At 37.6% G+C, this 15,846-nt stretch overlaps 1 protein-coding gene across 4 annotated transcripts in view; it reads left to right on the forward strand.

Moving 5' to 3' along the window:
• Positions 1-15,846, forward strand: part of LOC105476709 (myotubularin related protein 8) — a 116,575-nt gene that overhangs the window by 49,647 nt on the left and 51,082 nt on the right. For all 4 annotated transcript variants that reach the window (XM_011732891.3, XM_011732889.3, XM_011732892.3 and 1 more), the window contains 4 exons: positions 5,284-5,409; positions 6,541-6,590; positions 8,905-9,105; positions 12,074-12,202. In XM_011732891.3, coding sequence (XP_011731193.2) covers positions 5,284-5,409; positions 6,541-6,590; positions 8,905-9,105; positions 12,074-12,202 — 506 coding nt within the window. The remainder of the gene's footprint in view (positions 1-5,283; positions 5,410-6,540; positions 6,591-8,904; positions 9,106-12,073; positions 12,203-15,846) is intronic.

A 15,846-nucleotide genomic window follows, 5' to 3' on the forward strand; every position in this document is an offset into this window, starting at 1 on the left:
GTTCCTTTTTCATAGATTCTACATCCATATATCTATAGTCCCTTTCTGAAACCAAGTTTATTAGACCAAAGAGAGTGAGGATGGATAAGAGGGAGATCTGATAGACAGTACAGCCTTATAAATATTGGTTGAATTAAAATGAATGAACCAAAAAGATAGGCTTGGATTGCACAGTGTTTCTGTGTTCCCTATCTCTATTACCACCTATCCAGTATCCCAAGCTTGAGAACCTCAGTCAGCCTTGAATTCTACCTCTTCTCCTCCATCTGGCTATTGCCAAGTCCCATGTGTTCTGCTTCAAAAGTGTTTCTCAAATCTGTCCTTTCTTCCCAGTCTCCACTGCTACTTCTCTAGTTAAGATAGCCACAACACATTGCCCACAGTATAATAACCTCTTAACTGCTTTACTTGTCTCTAGTAGTTACTCTTTAGTTTGGGAACCAAATTGCTACTAAAGTTATTTTTCTTGAACATGTCTGATCATGTCACTTTAAACTCAAAATCCTCCATTGGTTATCAATTCTATTGCCAATAAGAACTCATAAGCTTGACATTCAGAGTCTTTCACAATGTCACCCCAACTTGACTGTAGTGGACCTCTTGCTATTCTCTAACATACTATGTTACTTCTTTTTCTCTCTCTTTTTTAAATGTTTATTATATTTACTTGTTTTCTCATTACAAAAGCAGTACATGTATATTATCAAAGAAGTAAACATTTCAGAAATATATAACATAAAATGTAAACATTCCCCATAGTTTGTCCCACAGTGCACACACATCACTGATAGTAGTTTAATGTTTATGTCCCTCGATCAGCACTGTCCATTTGAATTTTTTGTGATGATGGAAATATTCTCTATCTGTACTGTCTAATACAGTACCACTACATGTGGAAATTGAGCACTTAAAATGTGGCTAGTGAGACTGAGGAACTGAATTTATGACTTTATTTAGTTTTAACAAATTCAAATTTAAGTAGATATAGGTGGCTAGTGACTACCATATTAGACAGTGCCATTGTAGAATTTTTCAACGTATAGAGTTACACATATTAATACTTTGTGAAATGAGCTCATACTGTGCATACTGGTTTTTTTTGGTTTTGTTTTGTTTTTGTTTTTGTTTTTGTTTTTTTTGAGACAGAGTTTTGCTCTCGTTGCCTGGGCTGGAGTGCAGTGGTTTGATCTCGGTTCACTGCAACCTCCGTCTACCGGGTTCAAGGGATTCTTCTGCCTCAGCCTCCTGAGTAGCTGAGATCACAGGAGCATGCCACCACGCCTGACTAATTTTTGTATTTTTAGCAGGAACGGGGTTTTGCCATGTTGGCCAGGCTGGTCTTGAACTCCTGACCTCAGGTGATCCACCAGCCTCGGCCTCCCAAAGTGCTGGGATGACAGGTGTAAGCTACCATACCCGTCCCATACTGTTCTTTAATTGACCTTTTATACTTATACTATTTAATGAGCATTTGTTAAGACAGTTCAGTCAGTACTACGTCATTCTTTTCAGCAACTATGTTATATTCCATTGTAGTAATTTATCATAGTCCCCTGTTGATGGAGAATTTAGTTGTTCCTAATTTTTCGCTAATGCAGATATTGCTGCATCAAATATTCTTAAACATGTATCTTTATAGAAGTGGATTTTCTGAGTCAAAGAGTATGAATGTTTCAAATTTTAATAGATGTGGCCGAATTGCCCTCCAAGTAGGTAATACCAGTTTCCATTCCTATCAACAGTGCCTGTTTTTCCATTTTGGCAGCAATGGTTATCATCAATCTTTTTGATCTTTGCCAGTGTGATAGGTGATACATTTTATATTATGTTTTAATTTGTATTTCTTTAATCATTAGTGAAATCCAGCATCTTTTTCTGTCCACCAGTGACTTTGGACTCCGTTTGGAGCCCTAAACAAAGAACATGGTTGCTGCCATCATGCTCTGCCTACTACCTGAGGTGTCTGCTTAATTGAGAAGTCAAAAAGGTTGAAAAACTTTTTTCCAGATCTCTTTAACTCCTTTTTTACCTGCAACCTGACTACTTTTCTAGGAATACCATTTTTTCTTGTACCCCATTACAAAGATTATTCATTGTCCCGCATCATATGAACCACATGACCAAGGGCAGTTTCACTATTCTTGCTCCTTACAAAAGCCCCTCCTCCTTTCAGATCTATTTCATTTAGCTATACCACCCTATACACCTCCTAGTTACTCTTCCCCCTCCATTAAGGATGTTGGGAACAGCCTTGCCACCTTTTTTTCCATCCTGGTTCTTCCCGTCATCTGAAGAGATTTGAATGTCAATGTACAATTTATCAAACATTCTGCACTTATAGTTCTTTGGACTTTTTATAATTCCAGCTTTCACATCCTTAATCCAGCTAGCATAGTTCTTCTATCTCATGGAAACCTCTGCACTTTTAACTCCTCTTTTTCCAAACTTCTTTTTTCTTCCCTGTATACCAAGACCGGATAGTATAGCACTTCATCCATTCCACCTTGTCTCTTATCCTTCCACTCTACCTGCCCTGCTAGCCACGGTCATTCTCTGCTCTTACACCCTGACCTCTAAGCATTGCTGCAAATAAATATATCCCATAGATATGTTAGTTGGTACTATCACAGGTTTATGCTTGATAGTCTTAGCTGAGGTCCTGTAGTTGCAGGGCCACGGAACAGTTATTTTATGTGTATTTGGTTGGCTTCCAGTCCTGTTTCACCAAGCAGATATTCCTTGTACCTTGCTTTCAAACTGGCTACATCATGGTAACTTCCCCTCTATAAGCCCATATTGAAACATGTCCTTCATGGAAAAATGTATGTAATACCTCTTCTCACTATTATCCTTACCAAATTCTTCACTATCTCAGAGGGCATGGTGCCCCATCTTCTGTGTAAGGATACTCACTCCACCTATATTTGAAATTCCATCTCTTCCTACTTTAAGGAACCAACTCTATCGGTTAAACCCTCTTTGTCTTACATTTTCAACCTATTATTTTCGACTGGCTTCTTCCCTCAGTAGTATGCTCAAATGGTTTCTCATTCCTAAAGAAAAAGTACTTTTTCAGTCTTCTAGCTATTGCCCTCTTTCCTCTTGGTTATAACCTTCTGAAAAGTAGTTAGTCTTTCCTATTAGTACTTCATCTCCCTTCACCTTTCAGCCCACTGTGATCCAATTTTCATATATTGCTCTTCCAGAGGTCTTATGACCTTTGATTTGTCGTATCTAAGACTCACTTGTTAGTCTTCACTCTATTTTGACCTTTCTGTTGCATTTGGCACTGTTCACTCCTTTTCACTTTGAACCCTTTTTATAGTCCTGACTTTTATCCAACTACTCCCTCCTGGATCTTTTTTTTTTTTTTTTAACCTTTTGGGCTTTTTTGAACAGGCTGACTCTTATGATAATCCTCCTTCCTCTACATGCCCTTTAAGGGTCACTGCTTTTTAAGGTCTTTTCTTTTGTCACATTTGGTCTCTGCCTGGACAGCGTCAACTATGCACACAGTGTACAGTGTATACTACTGTCTCTATTCAGATAGTGGTGAAATCTATGCTCTGGCTCAGATCTTTCCCTCTTCTGATCTTTAAACCCACATATCCAATTGTCCCACTGGACTTTCCATTAGATGTCCCTGAACTACCTCAAACTCACCATGGCCAAAACAGAAATCTTACATATCCCCACTACTACCTAAAACTTTCTTTTGTGTTCATTATTTAGTCTAATGGCACTACCATCCACCTGGTTGCTAAACCACACATTTCAGAGTTATCTTTAAGTTTTCCTTCTCTTTCATCCCATGTCTAGTCTCTCACTCTGTCCTGTTAAAATGTTCATAATTAAAATCCCTCTTCTGTTTTTCAGTTCCACTGCTACTACCTTACCTCAGGCCTATATGGACTTCCATGATTTTAGTAGCTCCCTAACTGGTCTTCCTATATCCAAACTCATGTCCTCTCAATCCATTCTCCTTACTGCCACCACAGGGATCTTTCAACGATGTACATCTGATCATGGCACTCCTCTGCTATCAACTCCCTATTGCCATCAGATAAAATGTATACCTGATTTGTCTGACCCTTGTCCTCCTAGCCGGCTCTATCACTCCTTGTTCTCTCACTTCCAGCTTAGCCTGAGCCATTAAGTGTTATTCCTCTATGTCATGCTTCCTTGCAGTGTACACTCTGTTACATCATTCTCCAGCCTGAAATGTCCTTTCCTCCTGGTCCATCTGATAAATTCCTATTCATCTTTCCAGACCCACCTTAGTTGTCTCCTCCTCCCTGGTTATCTTTTGTGCCTTTGTTATACCTGGCATGGATTTTTACCTTTTATTTTTCATTGGTTTGCAGCCATGCATGTAAGTGTTTGTCTCTTTTGTATTCCCAGTGCACATCATAGTGCCTCTTGTACAGTCACTCAATTATTGGCTAGGTGTATGGATGAATGAATGAATGAGTGAATTAATGTCCTTCTTCACCTAAGGAAATCCTAGTCTTTCTTCAAGGGTCGAGCTTCCCTGGCTCCTGCAAAAGAATATTGTTACTATACATTACTGTATATTACCAGTAGTTTTTCCATTGTATTTTAATTATTTATTTATCTTCGGTCACCCTGACTAGTTTGTGGGTTCCTTGAAAACAGAAACTGAGTCTTATTTTTGTATTTCTAATACCTGGCACATAGAGGCGCAAAATTGTTAGAATGAATAAGTGAATGGTCAATATGTACCATTGCCAAAATTTCCCAGGTTGAGTAACTGCCCAGATTTTTACATCATTCTGATTGTATTTATATAATCGCTTATTAAAGTGACCTAAGACAGGCGAGCACCTCCATCTTATGTTGAAAGCATTTGTGTTAGTAAGACTAAAACAGCTAGAGGAGATTGTTGTCAGATCTGGGACTAGAATGCAGAGCTGTCTGTGTTTTTGAGTGTGAATTCTTCCTCCAGTTCACCTATTCCTCTGAGAATTGATCCTTGGTTTCTTCAGAAGCTTAGTGAATTTAGAAATCCCCTCATTTTTCTTTTTGCCCTGCATTATGGGTTAGTTTTGATATTCTTTTCCTATTTGGTAAGCTGTCCCTCTCTTGCACTCCATTGTTTTCCTTTTCATTCCCCATAGAAGATGCTAACTTTATGAGAAAAAATTAATGTAGCCCATAAGACCAGGTTCTCTGTGCTTTAGGGACTGTATTTGGCAACTCTTTAACCCAACAAGCTATGCAAGGGTTGCTTATGGTACTTTTTTTTGCCTCTTGTCTTCACAGGCAGTGAAGGTAGAAAAGGCCAGTGTCTTAGTCCATTGTTCTGATGGGTGGGACCGCACAGCACAAGTCTGCTCGGTGGCTAGCATCCTCCTAGATCCATTTTATAGGACATTCAAAGGACTCATGGTAAGAGAGCACGCTACTGTATTTTACTTTGTGTAAGAGACAGATTGCGACAAAATAAAAAGAACTCTCAAACAACTTTTTTTTTTTTTTTGCCAGAATTAACTCTAAGTCTACAAAAATAGCTTTTTCAATTTAGCTTCTTTTCATTAAATTTAGGTGTGTACTATCTGTATACTTTCTTTTGTATGTTCAACATACTTCTTACCTATCAGAACATAAGTTATATGTAATAGACTACTGTACAGAGTAGGAAAAGCTCAAAAAGTTTGCAAAACTTAATGGATGACTGTTAAATAGGCTGTCCAAGGGGCTCATCATCTTTAACATGTCAGCTGTTTGAATGTCAGACTCATGATTGTTTTCTAGTGCTGAATCTAAGGCCTCTTAGTTGATCTTTCTAAGAAACAGGACTCACCATAGTGGTTTATTCTCATTTCTTTGGAAAGCTTTTTCTTTTTCTTTTTTTTTTGAGATGGAGTCTTGCTCTGTCACCCAGGCTGGAGTGCAGTGGTGCAATATTGGCTCACTACAACCTCCGCCTCCTGGGTTCAAGTGATTCTTGTGCCATAGCCTCCCAAGTAGCTGGGATTTCAGATGTGCACCCCCAAGCTCGGCTAATTTTTGTAGTTTTAGTAGTGACTGGGTTTCGTCACATTGGCCAGGCTGGTCTCAAACTCCTGGCCTCATGTGATCTGCCCTCCTCAGCCTCCCAGAATGCTGGGATTACAGGTGTAAGCCACCATGCCTGGCTGGAAATTTTTTTTTGATGGTTAAAAATGGTTTTGTTACTAGTATAAAGCTAAGAGCTGCCTTTGGATTTCTGTTTTTCAAAGTTTGAGTTTAATATCGTGCTTGTCAGGATTGCATTTAGTTATGGCTCAGTGGCTTGTCACACATCATGTGAAAGCCAAAGGAAATTTGACTCTGGATATGTCTGAGAGCATCTGAAATTTGAAGGCACCCTGTATAGGCCTGTGAATGAAATCTAAGTTAGTTAGTTATCATTTAGGAAATTAACTATTTTATGATCAGTTCAACCATTTCAGCAAAGTGTTTTGACATTCTTGTGTGCATAATTAATTCATTTTATGATTTTCCTAATGCAAACTCTTTCTTTTGTATAAAATGAAGATCTTGATAGAGAAGGAATGGATATCCATGGGCCACAAGTTTTCCCAAAGGTAAAAATATACTCATTTTGAAGGAAGAGGCTGAGGATAGTTCATTAGGGTGAAGTATGTCAAAACCTCAGTATGTACATGTAAAAGAAGGAAGAGGAAGTTGAACATTGCATAAATCTCTTTTCATCAAGAAACAAGTATTCTAGATACTATGCTAGGGCACTAAGGTGACAAAAGTAACCAGAATATTATCCCTGTTTTTAAGGAGTACAAGTAATTATATCAAATTGTTAAATATTTCAAGGAAGAAAAAGGCATCACAGGCTACAGAAGGAAAAGTGCTTAACATTGCACGAAGAGGTCAGGGTAGGCTTCCAGGAGTACACAGCATTTAAGGATGAGTTTTTGGAAATGAGAAGAAATATAATAGGAAGAACAAGGGAATGAGGAGGTCATTCAGAGGGACTAATATCAAGATAATGCACCTTAAAAGGTGCACCTTTTGAAAGATAAAAGGTGCAGATTTGTTCTTTTTTAAGGGGTGAGGATAAGGGCTTATATTTATCTGTTGTCTGCCATAAACCAAACTGCTTCACTAAGGCTTTATCTGTGTTATCAGAACAATCGATAAATATTTGTCAAATGCCTAACAATGTGCTGTATATTATATCAGACACTAAGCTGATTCCAAAGGCAAATAAAATTTGAGATTTGACTGGGCACTGTGGCTCATGCCTGTAATCCTAGCACTTTGGGAGGCCAAAGCGGGTGAATCGCCTGAGGTCAGGAGTTTGAGACCAGCCTGGCCAACATGGTGAAACCCCTTCTCTACTAAAAAAACAAAAATTTAGCCAGACATGGTGGCGAGTGCCTGTATCCCGACTCCTTGGGAGGCCGAAGTAGGAGAACCGCTTGAACCTGGGAGGTGGAGGTTGCAGTGAGCCAAGGCCACACCATTGCACTCCAGCCTGGGTGACAAGAGCAAAACTCTGTCTTAAAAAAAAAAAAAAAAAAAAAAAAAAAAAAAAAAAAATTTGAGTTTTACCCCAAGGAGATTATAATTCAGGTCTTATTTTCCCCCATTGATATGTGTTCATTTAATTTCATTTGGTTGCCACTCTCTAGCCATCTGGGTCCATGTATTTATTCTTCCTTCATCCACAAACTTTGGACCAGTCATTATGTTAGGTATTGAGAAGACGGAGTTGAATCAGATATAGTCCCTATCTCTTCTTTGAAAGAAAAGAAAAATCAGTGATGACAGTGTAGTATGGTAAGTGCTTAAGACAGAGGAAAACATAAACTAAGGAAGTTTACCCATTCTGGGGCAAAGAAGGCTTCCTGTAATAGCTGACATTTTAACTGAGATTTAAAGTATGAGTAGATGTTATTTAGAAAGGGAGAAAGCATTCTAGCTACTGATGTGTTTTAAACCATAAAGGCATTAAACAGGATTATGTGTTTGAGGAGCTGCAAGCAATTCAGTGTGACTGGGTCAAAGGGTGTGTAGGGAGAATAGAGGAAATGAGGCCAGGGAAGCGGAGCCAGAGGAGAAGATCATTCAGAGCCCTGGTTGTTTTTTTTTTTTTTTTAAAAAAGCTAAAACACTTGAGTGTTTTGTGTACATAGTAAAGCTATATTGGAGGACTTTGGACAAGGCAGTGACATGATGTTTAGATCTATATTTTACAAATATCCCTCTGACAGCATGCAGAAGATTGAAATTGGTGGCAAGGGGCTGAATTAGTAGGCTACCAGAATTGATGAGGGCCTGAAAAAAGACAGAAGCAATGGGATAGATACAAGGGTATTCAGGAAGTAGAACTCACCAGAAGATGGGAGGAAACATTAAACAGTTCTGGGATGAGGTTTCATTCATGTACTTTAATTAATGTTTCTTAAATACTAATTTTGTGCCAGACACTGCAGTAAACAATATAGATGTGGTCATTGCTCACATAGAGCTAAATGTAGCTATTTAAATTAAATTAATTAAAATTAAATACAATTAAAAATTCAGTTCCTCAGTCACAGTATCCACATTTCAAGTGCTTAACAGTTAGTGGCTGCTATATTGGACAACACAACTGTATAAATTTTCCGTCATTGCAGAAAGTTCTATTGGAAAGAGGGTGTATAAAAAAATAGACTAGATGACCAAAGGGTTTAGAGTATGGATGACAGTGAAGGACACCAGCAGCTAAGAGGTCTGCTGGGATTAACTAGCTTTGAAATTCTGGCTGGCATTTTGGTATGAGGTGTTTCCTTGCTGCTGCCAACAGAGACAAAAGATGACCCTCCTACAGCCTATTCCCAACAGTGTAATCCTTAATGCTAACTAGTGTCTTCCTTTACCTTTATTTGCATCTCTCAGGTGTGGCCACCTCGATGGGGACTCTAAAGAAGTGTCCCCTATCTTCACCCAGTTCCTAGACTGTATCTGGCAATTAATGGAACAGTTTCCCTGTGCCTTTGAGTTTAATGAAAACTTCCTGCTAGAGATTCATGACCATGTTTTCTCCTGCCAGTTTGGAAACTTCCTTGGTAACTGCCAGAAGGATCGGGAAGATCTAAGGTGAATTTACTTTGTGAGAAGACACTGAACAGGGAGAAGGGGGTCAGTGTAAAAAGAATGTACCTACCACCCTGAATTTGACATAGCAGTCAAGAAAGGGGAGGAGAGAACAATAATAAAAAGAACTTTTGAAGCATAAAGCACTCAATGTTTGCACGGAGATCTCTCAGAACCCTGAGATTTCTCATCTGTAAAATAGGGATAATAATGCCTACTTTTTAGAGCAATCATGAGGATCCAATAAAATAATGGATGTACAAGGCCTTTGCAAATAATTAATTGCTGTGCAGGTACAAGTAGTCATTATCTACAGTCCTTTCTCACTCATATCAGAGATCACAAACTAGCAGCTCGTAGGCTGAACCCAACCAAACAGGCATGATTTGTTTAGTCTGTGGAGTATTTTTTTAAACTCCTAATTAGTTGCCAACATTTTTGTTTATTTCCGTAGGTGTTTGGGGAACAGGTGGTATTTGGTTACATGAATAAGTTCTTTAGTGGTAATTTGTGAGACTTTGGTTCACCCATCTCCTGAGCAGTATACACTGAATCCAATTTGTAGTCTTTTATCCCTCACCCACTTCCTACCCTTTCCCCCTGAGTTCCCAAAGTCCATTGTGTCATTCTTATGCCTAGTTGCTAACATTTAAATATCAGTAGATTTCACATAAAAATCCAGTTATTTTAGAATGTTTTTTATAAATATTCTGAAAAATCAGGAGCTTTGGCAACACTAGACTGTGTTTTCTCATAATAATAAGCTAGAGGTGAATAGTAGCTGTTCCATTTGGATGAGGCAAACTCACTCTTGTTGACTGCAGTTCTTACCATTCTCTATAGTTTATTCTTAGCCCATTTCTAATGTTATCTGCCTAGTTCTAGCAGGCAATTGAGTTTGCACCCCTCTCTTAAACTAACATCTTGGCAATATATGAGGCATAAGTACTTTTTGAAATTGACAAGGTAGAGCTCCTATGAACAGTATCTTCGTTATTTTAGAGACAGAGAAAAAGAAATAGAAAAGTAGCTGTTTCACAGCTCACTCCTATTTCACAGCTGTTGGCTGAGTTAGTAGTTAGCCCAACCCACAGGGCCCTTTATAGCATAGCCAGGATGACATTACTTCTCTGTGATTTGGTTTTCCTGTCAACATAGAGAACAATAATAAGTCTTTCTGCTTCAACATTTGTATTTATTTGGTAGTGTCTCTCTTGATGCCATGCATGTTTCTCTCTCTCTCTCTCTTTACAACTAGACCTTTGTCACTTTCTCCCCAAATTCTTTTAAGGTATTCATTCTGTCTTTGTTTACCTATGCATTAAAACCGAGAATCTTTTCCATAATCTTTTTCCTTCTCTTAAAATCAAGTCAATATATGTGGTATTTTTCACACAAATCTGGATATCCATTTAAAAAACATAACAGTTGAACATTTTAACATATTTTAAAATAGTGATTACTTAAAATAAGCAGAAGTGTCATTCATTCATGAACGGAAAAGCACGGGCTTTAGAATCAGGCAGACTTGGGTTCAAACTTTGGCTTTGTTACCTACTAACTATGTGACCTTGAACAAAATAATATTTAGTTTCATTTTCTCGGTAATTTTGGGCTAAAATATCTCAAAAGGTTTTATTGGGAAAATTTAAGGAGGTATTTTAGGTAAAGAGTTTGGAACAGTGTTTGAACACATAGTAAATACTCAACAAATTAGTTACTTTACCAACGGAATTTTTTTTTCTGTTATAAACCAACAGCAAATGAGAAAGATGGATATACAGAGCCTTTGGCCTCACTGGAATGCTCTGACAATTGTAAAAGTTACAAGACCACAATTTTAGGTCTTACTGCTTATATCACTCTTCATTTCTCCTTTAGCTTCCTTTGACATGGTGTGTGTGCAAATGACCTTCTCATGAATGGTTATACAGCAGCTCTCTTTGGGAACCAGTGGATCTCATGTATTTTGAGGTGTTAACTAAGGGACTTGTTTACTGGTTAAGCAGGCTCCCCATGGTCTCAACTAAAGTATAAGAATCAGTTCTGTAATATAAATGCCATAGTCTTTAGTTGCCCACCTGGGATAGCTCATGAACATTTTCTAGTATAAATTTCCAATTGTCATTCACTATGTTAAACCTTCTGAAGGGAGGAGAAGCTGGCTTTAAGTAAAATGAAAAATAGAAGAGCCACAAATTCACCCCGTAGAACCTATCTCTTAACTTACCAGACTTTTAAAAGCAATTCCAGAATTTTTAAAACCAGAAAAGTCATTAGTTCATAAAATCCTTGATTTGGAAGATAACTTAGAGGTCACATTTAACAGTGAGGAAATAGGCCCAGAAAAAACTCGGGATTTTCTTAAGATCACACAGCTGTTCCACACAGAGACTGGAATTAGAATCTCCTGTTCTCCAATATGGAACTCTTTCTAGCCTCTCATTTATTTTAAAGATGGATAAATTGAAGCCCAGATAATTTGTTACTCCATCAACACTTTTTTTTTTTTTTTTTTTTTTTTTTTTTTTTTTTTTTGAGACGGAGTCTCACGCTGTTGCCCAGGCTGGAGTGCAGTGGCGCGATCTCGGCTCACTGCAAGCTCCGCCTCCCGGGTTCCCGCCATTCTCCTGCCTCAGCCTCCTGAGTAGCTGGGACTACAGGCGCCCGCCACCGCGCCCGGCTAATTTTTTGTATTTTTAGTAGAGACGGGGTTTCACTGTGGTCTCGATCTCCTGACCTTGTGATCCGCCCGCCTCGGCCTCCCAAAGTGCTGGGATTACAGGCTTGAGCCACCGCGCCCGGCCCATCAACACTTTTTATCTACTTATTTTTCTTCTGTCATATCCTGTCCTCCTTTCTTGAGTTGGGTTACTTGTTAGTAAAATTTGCTGCTTATCAGTTCAACAGGACTATTGAGATTACTTGCTTACTGCTTTTAATTTTTTGGCTTGTTTTTCTTTTCTAACAGAGTCTATGAGAAAACACATTCTGTGTGGCCTTTCTTGGTTCAGAGGAAACCAGACTTCAGGAACCCTCTCTATAAAGGCTTCACTATGTATGGGGTACTCAATCCTAGTACTGTGCCCTACAACATTAAGTAAGTTCTTAAGTTTTTCCCTCCTTTCTTATAGCAGGTCCCAGGGTCTCAGCTTCCTTGCTTATCCTTAGATAGCTGCCATCATCTGTACAAGCCTGGCTATGGAGTAGGATACTCTGTCCTCATATCACCCATACCTTGCTGCTTCTGAAAACAAGAGCCCAATTCCTTTTGGTTTTCAGGGCTTTGCTGTTACCTGCTTAGGGAAATAGATAAGAAATTGTAGTTGATTTGTAGGAATACAGCCAGTCAAGATAACATTTGTTTGATTCATTTACTCTTCCTCTGTATCTTCTACTTTTCTGTCCCTTACCCAATAAAGAAAAGAAAAATAAAGGAAACCAGGAGAGTGCTGGTAATGTTTGTTATATTTTTCCAAAGCTTCTGTAGGCTGAAGCACTCACAAAGAGTGCAAAGCAGACATTAATATATTTATTAGCTCTAATAGCTCATTTTGTGGATTCTTTAGGATTTTGTAAATGTAAGATCATGTCATCTCTGAATAGAGAGTTTTATTTATTCAGTTGCAATTTGGATGTCTTTTATTTCCTTGCCTAATTGCTCTGGCTAGAACTTCCAGTACAGTGTTGGGTAAAAGTAGTGAAAAGAGGCACCTGTGTCCTGTTCCTGATTTTTTTTTAGGGGGAAAGCTTTCAGTCTTTCACTATTGAGTATTGATGTTAGCTGTAGGTTTTTCACAAATTTCCTTTTTCATGTTTCGGATATTCTCTTCTGTTTCCAGTTGAGTGCTCATTGTATTTTTTTTTTTTTTTGCTATTATTATATTTTAAATTTTAATTGACACAATAATTGTACTACATATGGGATATAGAGTGATTATGCTGTATTTGCCTTTGTGTGCCCGGCTTATTTCGTTTAACATAATTTCTCCAAGCTCATCTGTGTTGCTGTGAATGACAGCTTTTCTTTCTTTTATATTGCTAAAATAATATTTCCTCGTGTGTATATATCACATTCTCCTTCTCAATCCATCCGTTTATGAACATTTAGGTTGATTTCATATCTTGGCTATTGTGAATAGTGCTGCAATAAACATGGGAGTGCACATACCTCTTCGACACAATGACTTCATTTTCTTTGGATATATACCCAGTAGTGGGATTGCCAGATAGATCATAGGGCAGTTCTATTTTTATATTTTTAGGAAGTCCATAATGTTTTTCATAATGAATGTATGATTTACAGTTCCACTGATAGTATGTGAGCATTCCCTTTTTTCCACATCTTTGTCAGCGCTTGATATGTTTTGTCTTTTTGCGAATAGCCATTCAAACTTGGCGAAATGATATCTCATTGTGGTTTTGATTTGCATTTTCATAATGATTGGTGATGTTGCATTTTTTTCATATACCTATTGGCCATTTGTCTTCTTTTGAAAAGTATCTATTCAGATCTTTTGCCCATTCTAAAATCAGATTGTTTGCTTTGCTATTTAGTTGAGTTTCTTATATATTCTGGTTATTAATCCTTTTTAGAAGGATAGTTTGCAAATATTTTCTTCTTCCATTCTGTGGGTTGTCTCTTCACTTTGTTGATTGTTTCCTTTACTGTGCAGCAGAAGCTTTTTAGTTTGATGTAATCCCATTTGTCTACTTTTGCTTTTGTTACCTGTGCTTTTAGAGTCATAACCAAAAAATCATTGCCTAGTCCAATATTATGAAGTGTTTTCCCTATGTTTTCTTCTAGTAGTTTCATAGCTTTCAGTCTTTCATTTAAGTTTTTAATCCATTTTGAGTTGATATTTGTATGTGATGAGAGATATGTACCTAGTTCCTTTCTTCTGCATATGGGTATCCATTTTTTTTTTTCCAACACCATTTACTGAAGACTGTACTTTCCCCAATGTTTGTTCTTCACACCTTTGCCTGTATATGCATTTGTTTTTCTAGGGTATCTATTCCATTGGTCTACGTGTCTATTTTTAGATCAGTACCATGCTATTTTGCTTACTATAGCTTTGTAATACATTTTGAAATCAGATAGTGTGATATCTTCAGCTTTCTTTCTTTCTTCCCCCCCGCCCCCCCACACGTTTGCATCAGCTATTCGGGATCTTTTGTGGTTCCATACGAATTTTAGGATTGTTTTTTCTATTTCTGTGAAGAATGCCATTGATATTCTCATTAGGGATTACATTGAATCTGTAGATCACTTTGGATAGTGTAGACACTTTAACAATATTAATTCTTCCAGTCCATGAAGATGGGATATCCTTCTGTTTATTTGTGTCCTCTTCAATTTTCTCCACCAATGTTTTATAGTTTTCAGTGTGAAGATCTTTCACCTCCTCTGTTAAACTTATTCCTAGGTATATGTTTTTTGTAACTATTGTAAGTGGGATTGTTTTCATTATTTCTTTTTCGGATAGTTTACTATTGATGTATAAAAATACTGCTGATTTTTGTATCTTGCAACTTTACTGAATTTGTTTATTAGCTCTAGCAGTTTTTTGGTGGAGTCTTTTGGGTTTTCTGTATACGGTGAACCCTTAAACAACACGGATTTGAAATGTGTGAGTCCATTTATATGTGGATTTTCTTCCACCTCTGCAACCACTGAGTCAGCAAGACAACCCTTCTTTTTCCTCTTCCTCCGCCTACTCAACGCAAAGATGACAAAGATGTAGATGTTTATGATGATCTACATTCACTTAATTAATAGTAGATGTATTTTCTCTTTCTCATGATTTTCTTAATATTTTTTTCTTTAGCTTAACTTATAAGAATACACTATATAATGCATATACAAAATAGGTGTTAATCAATGATTTATGTTATTGATCAGGCTTCTGGTCAACAGTGGGCTACCAGTAGTTAAGTTTATTGGTAAGTGAGAACTTATACATTGATTTTCCAGTGTGCAAGGGTCTGACAATTCTAACACTGGTATTGTTTGAGGGTCAACTGTATACACTCATGTCATCTGCAACCAGGGATAGTTTAACTGCCTTTCCAATTTGGATAACTTTCATTTCTTTTTCTTACCTAATTGCTGTGGCTAGGAATTCAAATACTGAGTAGAACAGAAGTGGTAAAAGTAGGCATTGTTGTCTTGTTCCTGATCTTAAGGAAAAGCTTCCAACTTTTCCCTGTTCAATATGGTGTTAGCTGTGGGTTTGTCATATATGACTTTTATTTGTAGTGAGGTACATACTTTCTATACATAATATGTTGTTTTTATCATGAAGGGATATTGAATTTTGTCAAATGCCTTTTCTTCATCTATTGAAATGATCACATGGTTTTTGTCCTTCATTCCATTTAGTGTTCTGTGTCACATTTATTGATTGGCACATGTTGAGCCATTCTTGCATCCCTGGGATGAGTTCCACTTGATCATAGTGAATAATCTTTTTAATGTGCTGTTGAATTCTGTTTGATAGTATTTTGTTGATGATTTTTGCATTTGTGTTCATCAGGGATATTCTTTTTCAATTGTGTCCTTGCCAGGCTTTGCTATCAGGGTAATGCTGTCCTTATAAAATGAGTTTAGAAATATTGTCTCCTCTTCAATTGCGTCAACTAATTTGAGGAAAATTGGTATTCGTTCTTTAAATGTTTGATAGAATTCAGCAGTGAAGCCATCGAGTCCTGGGCTTTTCTTTGATGGGAGATTTTTATTAC

This window comes from Macaca nemestrina, chromosome X (genome assembly GCF_043159975.1).
Source record: "Macaca nemestrina isolate mMacNem1 chromosome X, mMacNem.hap1, whole genome shotgun sequence".
Taxonomy (NCBI): domain Eukaryota; kingdom Metazoa; phylum Chordata; class Mammalia; order Primates; family Cercopithecidae; genus Macaca; species Macaca nemestrina.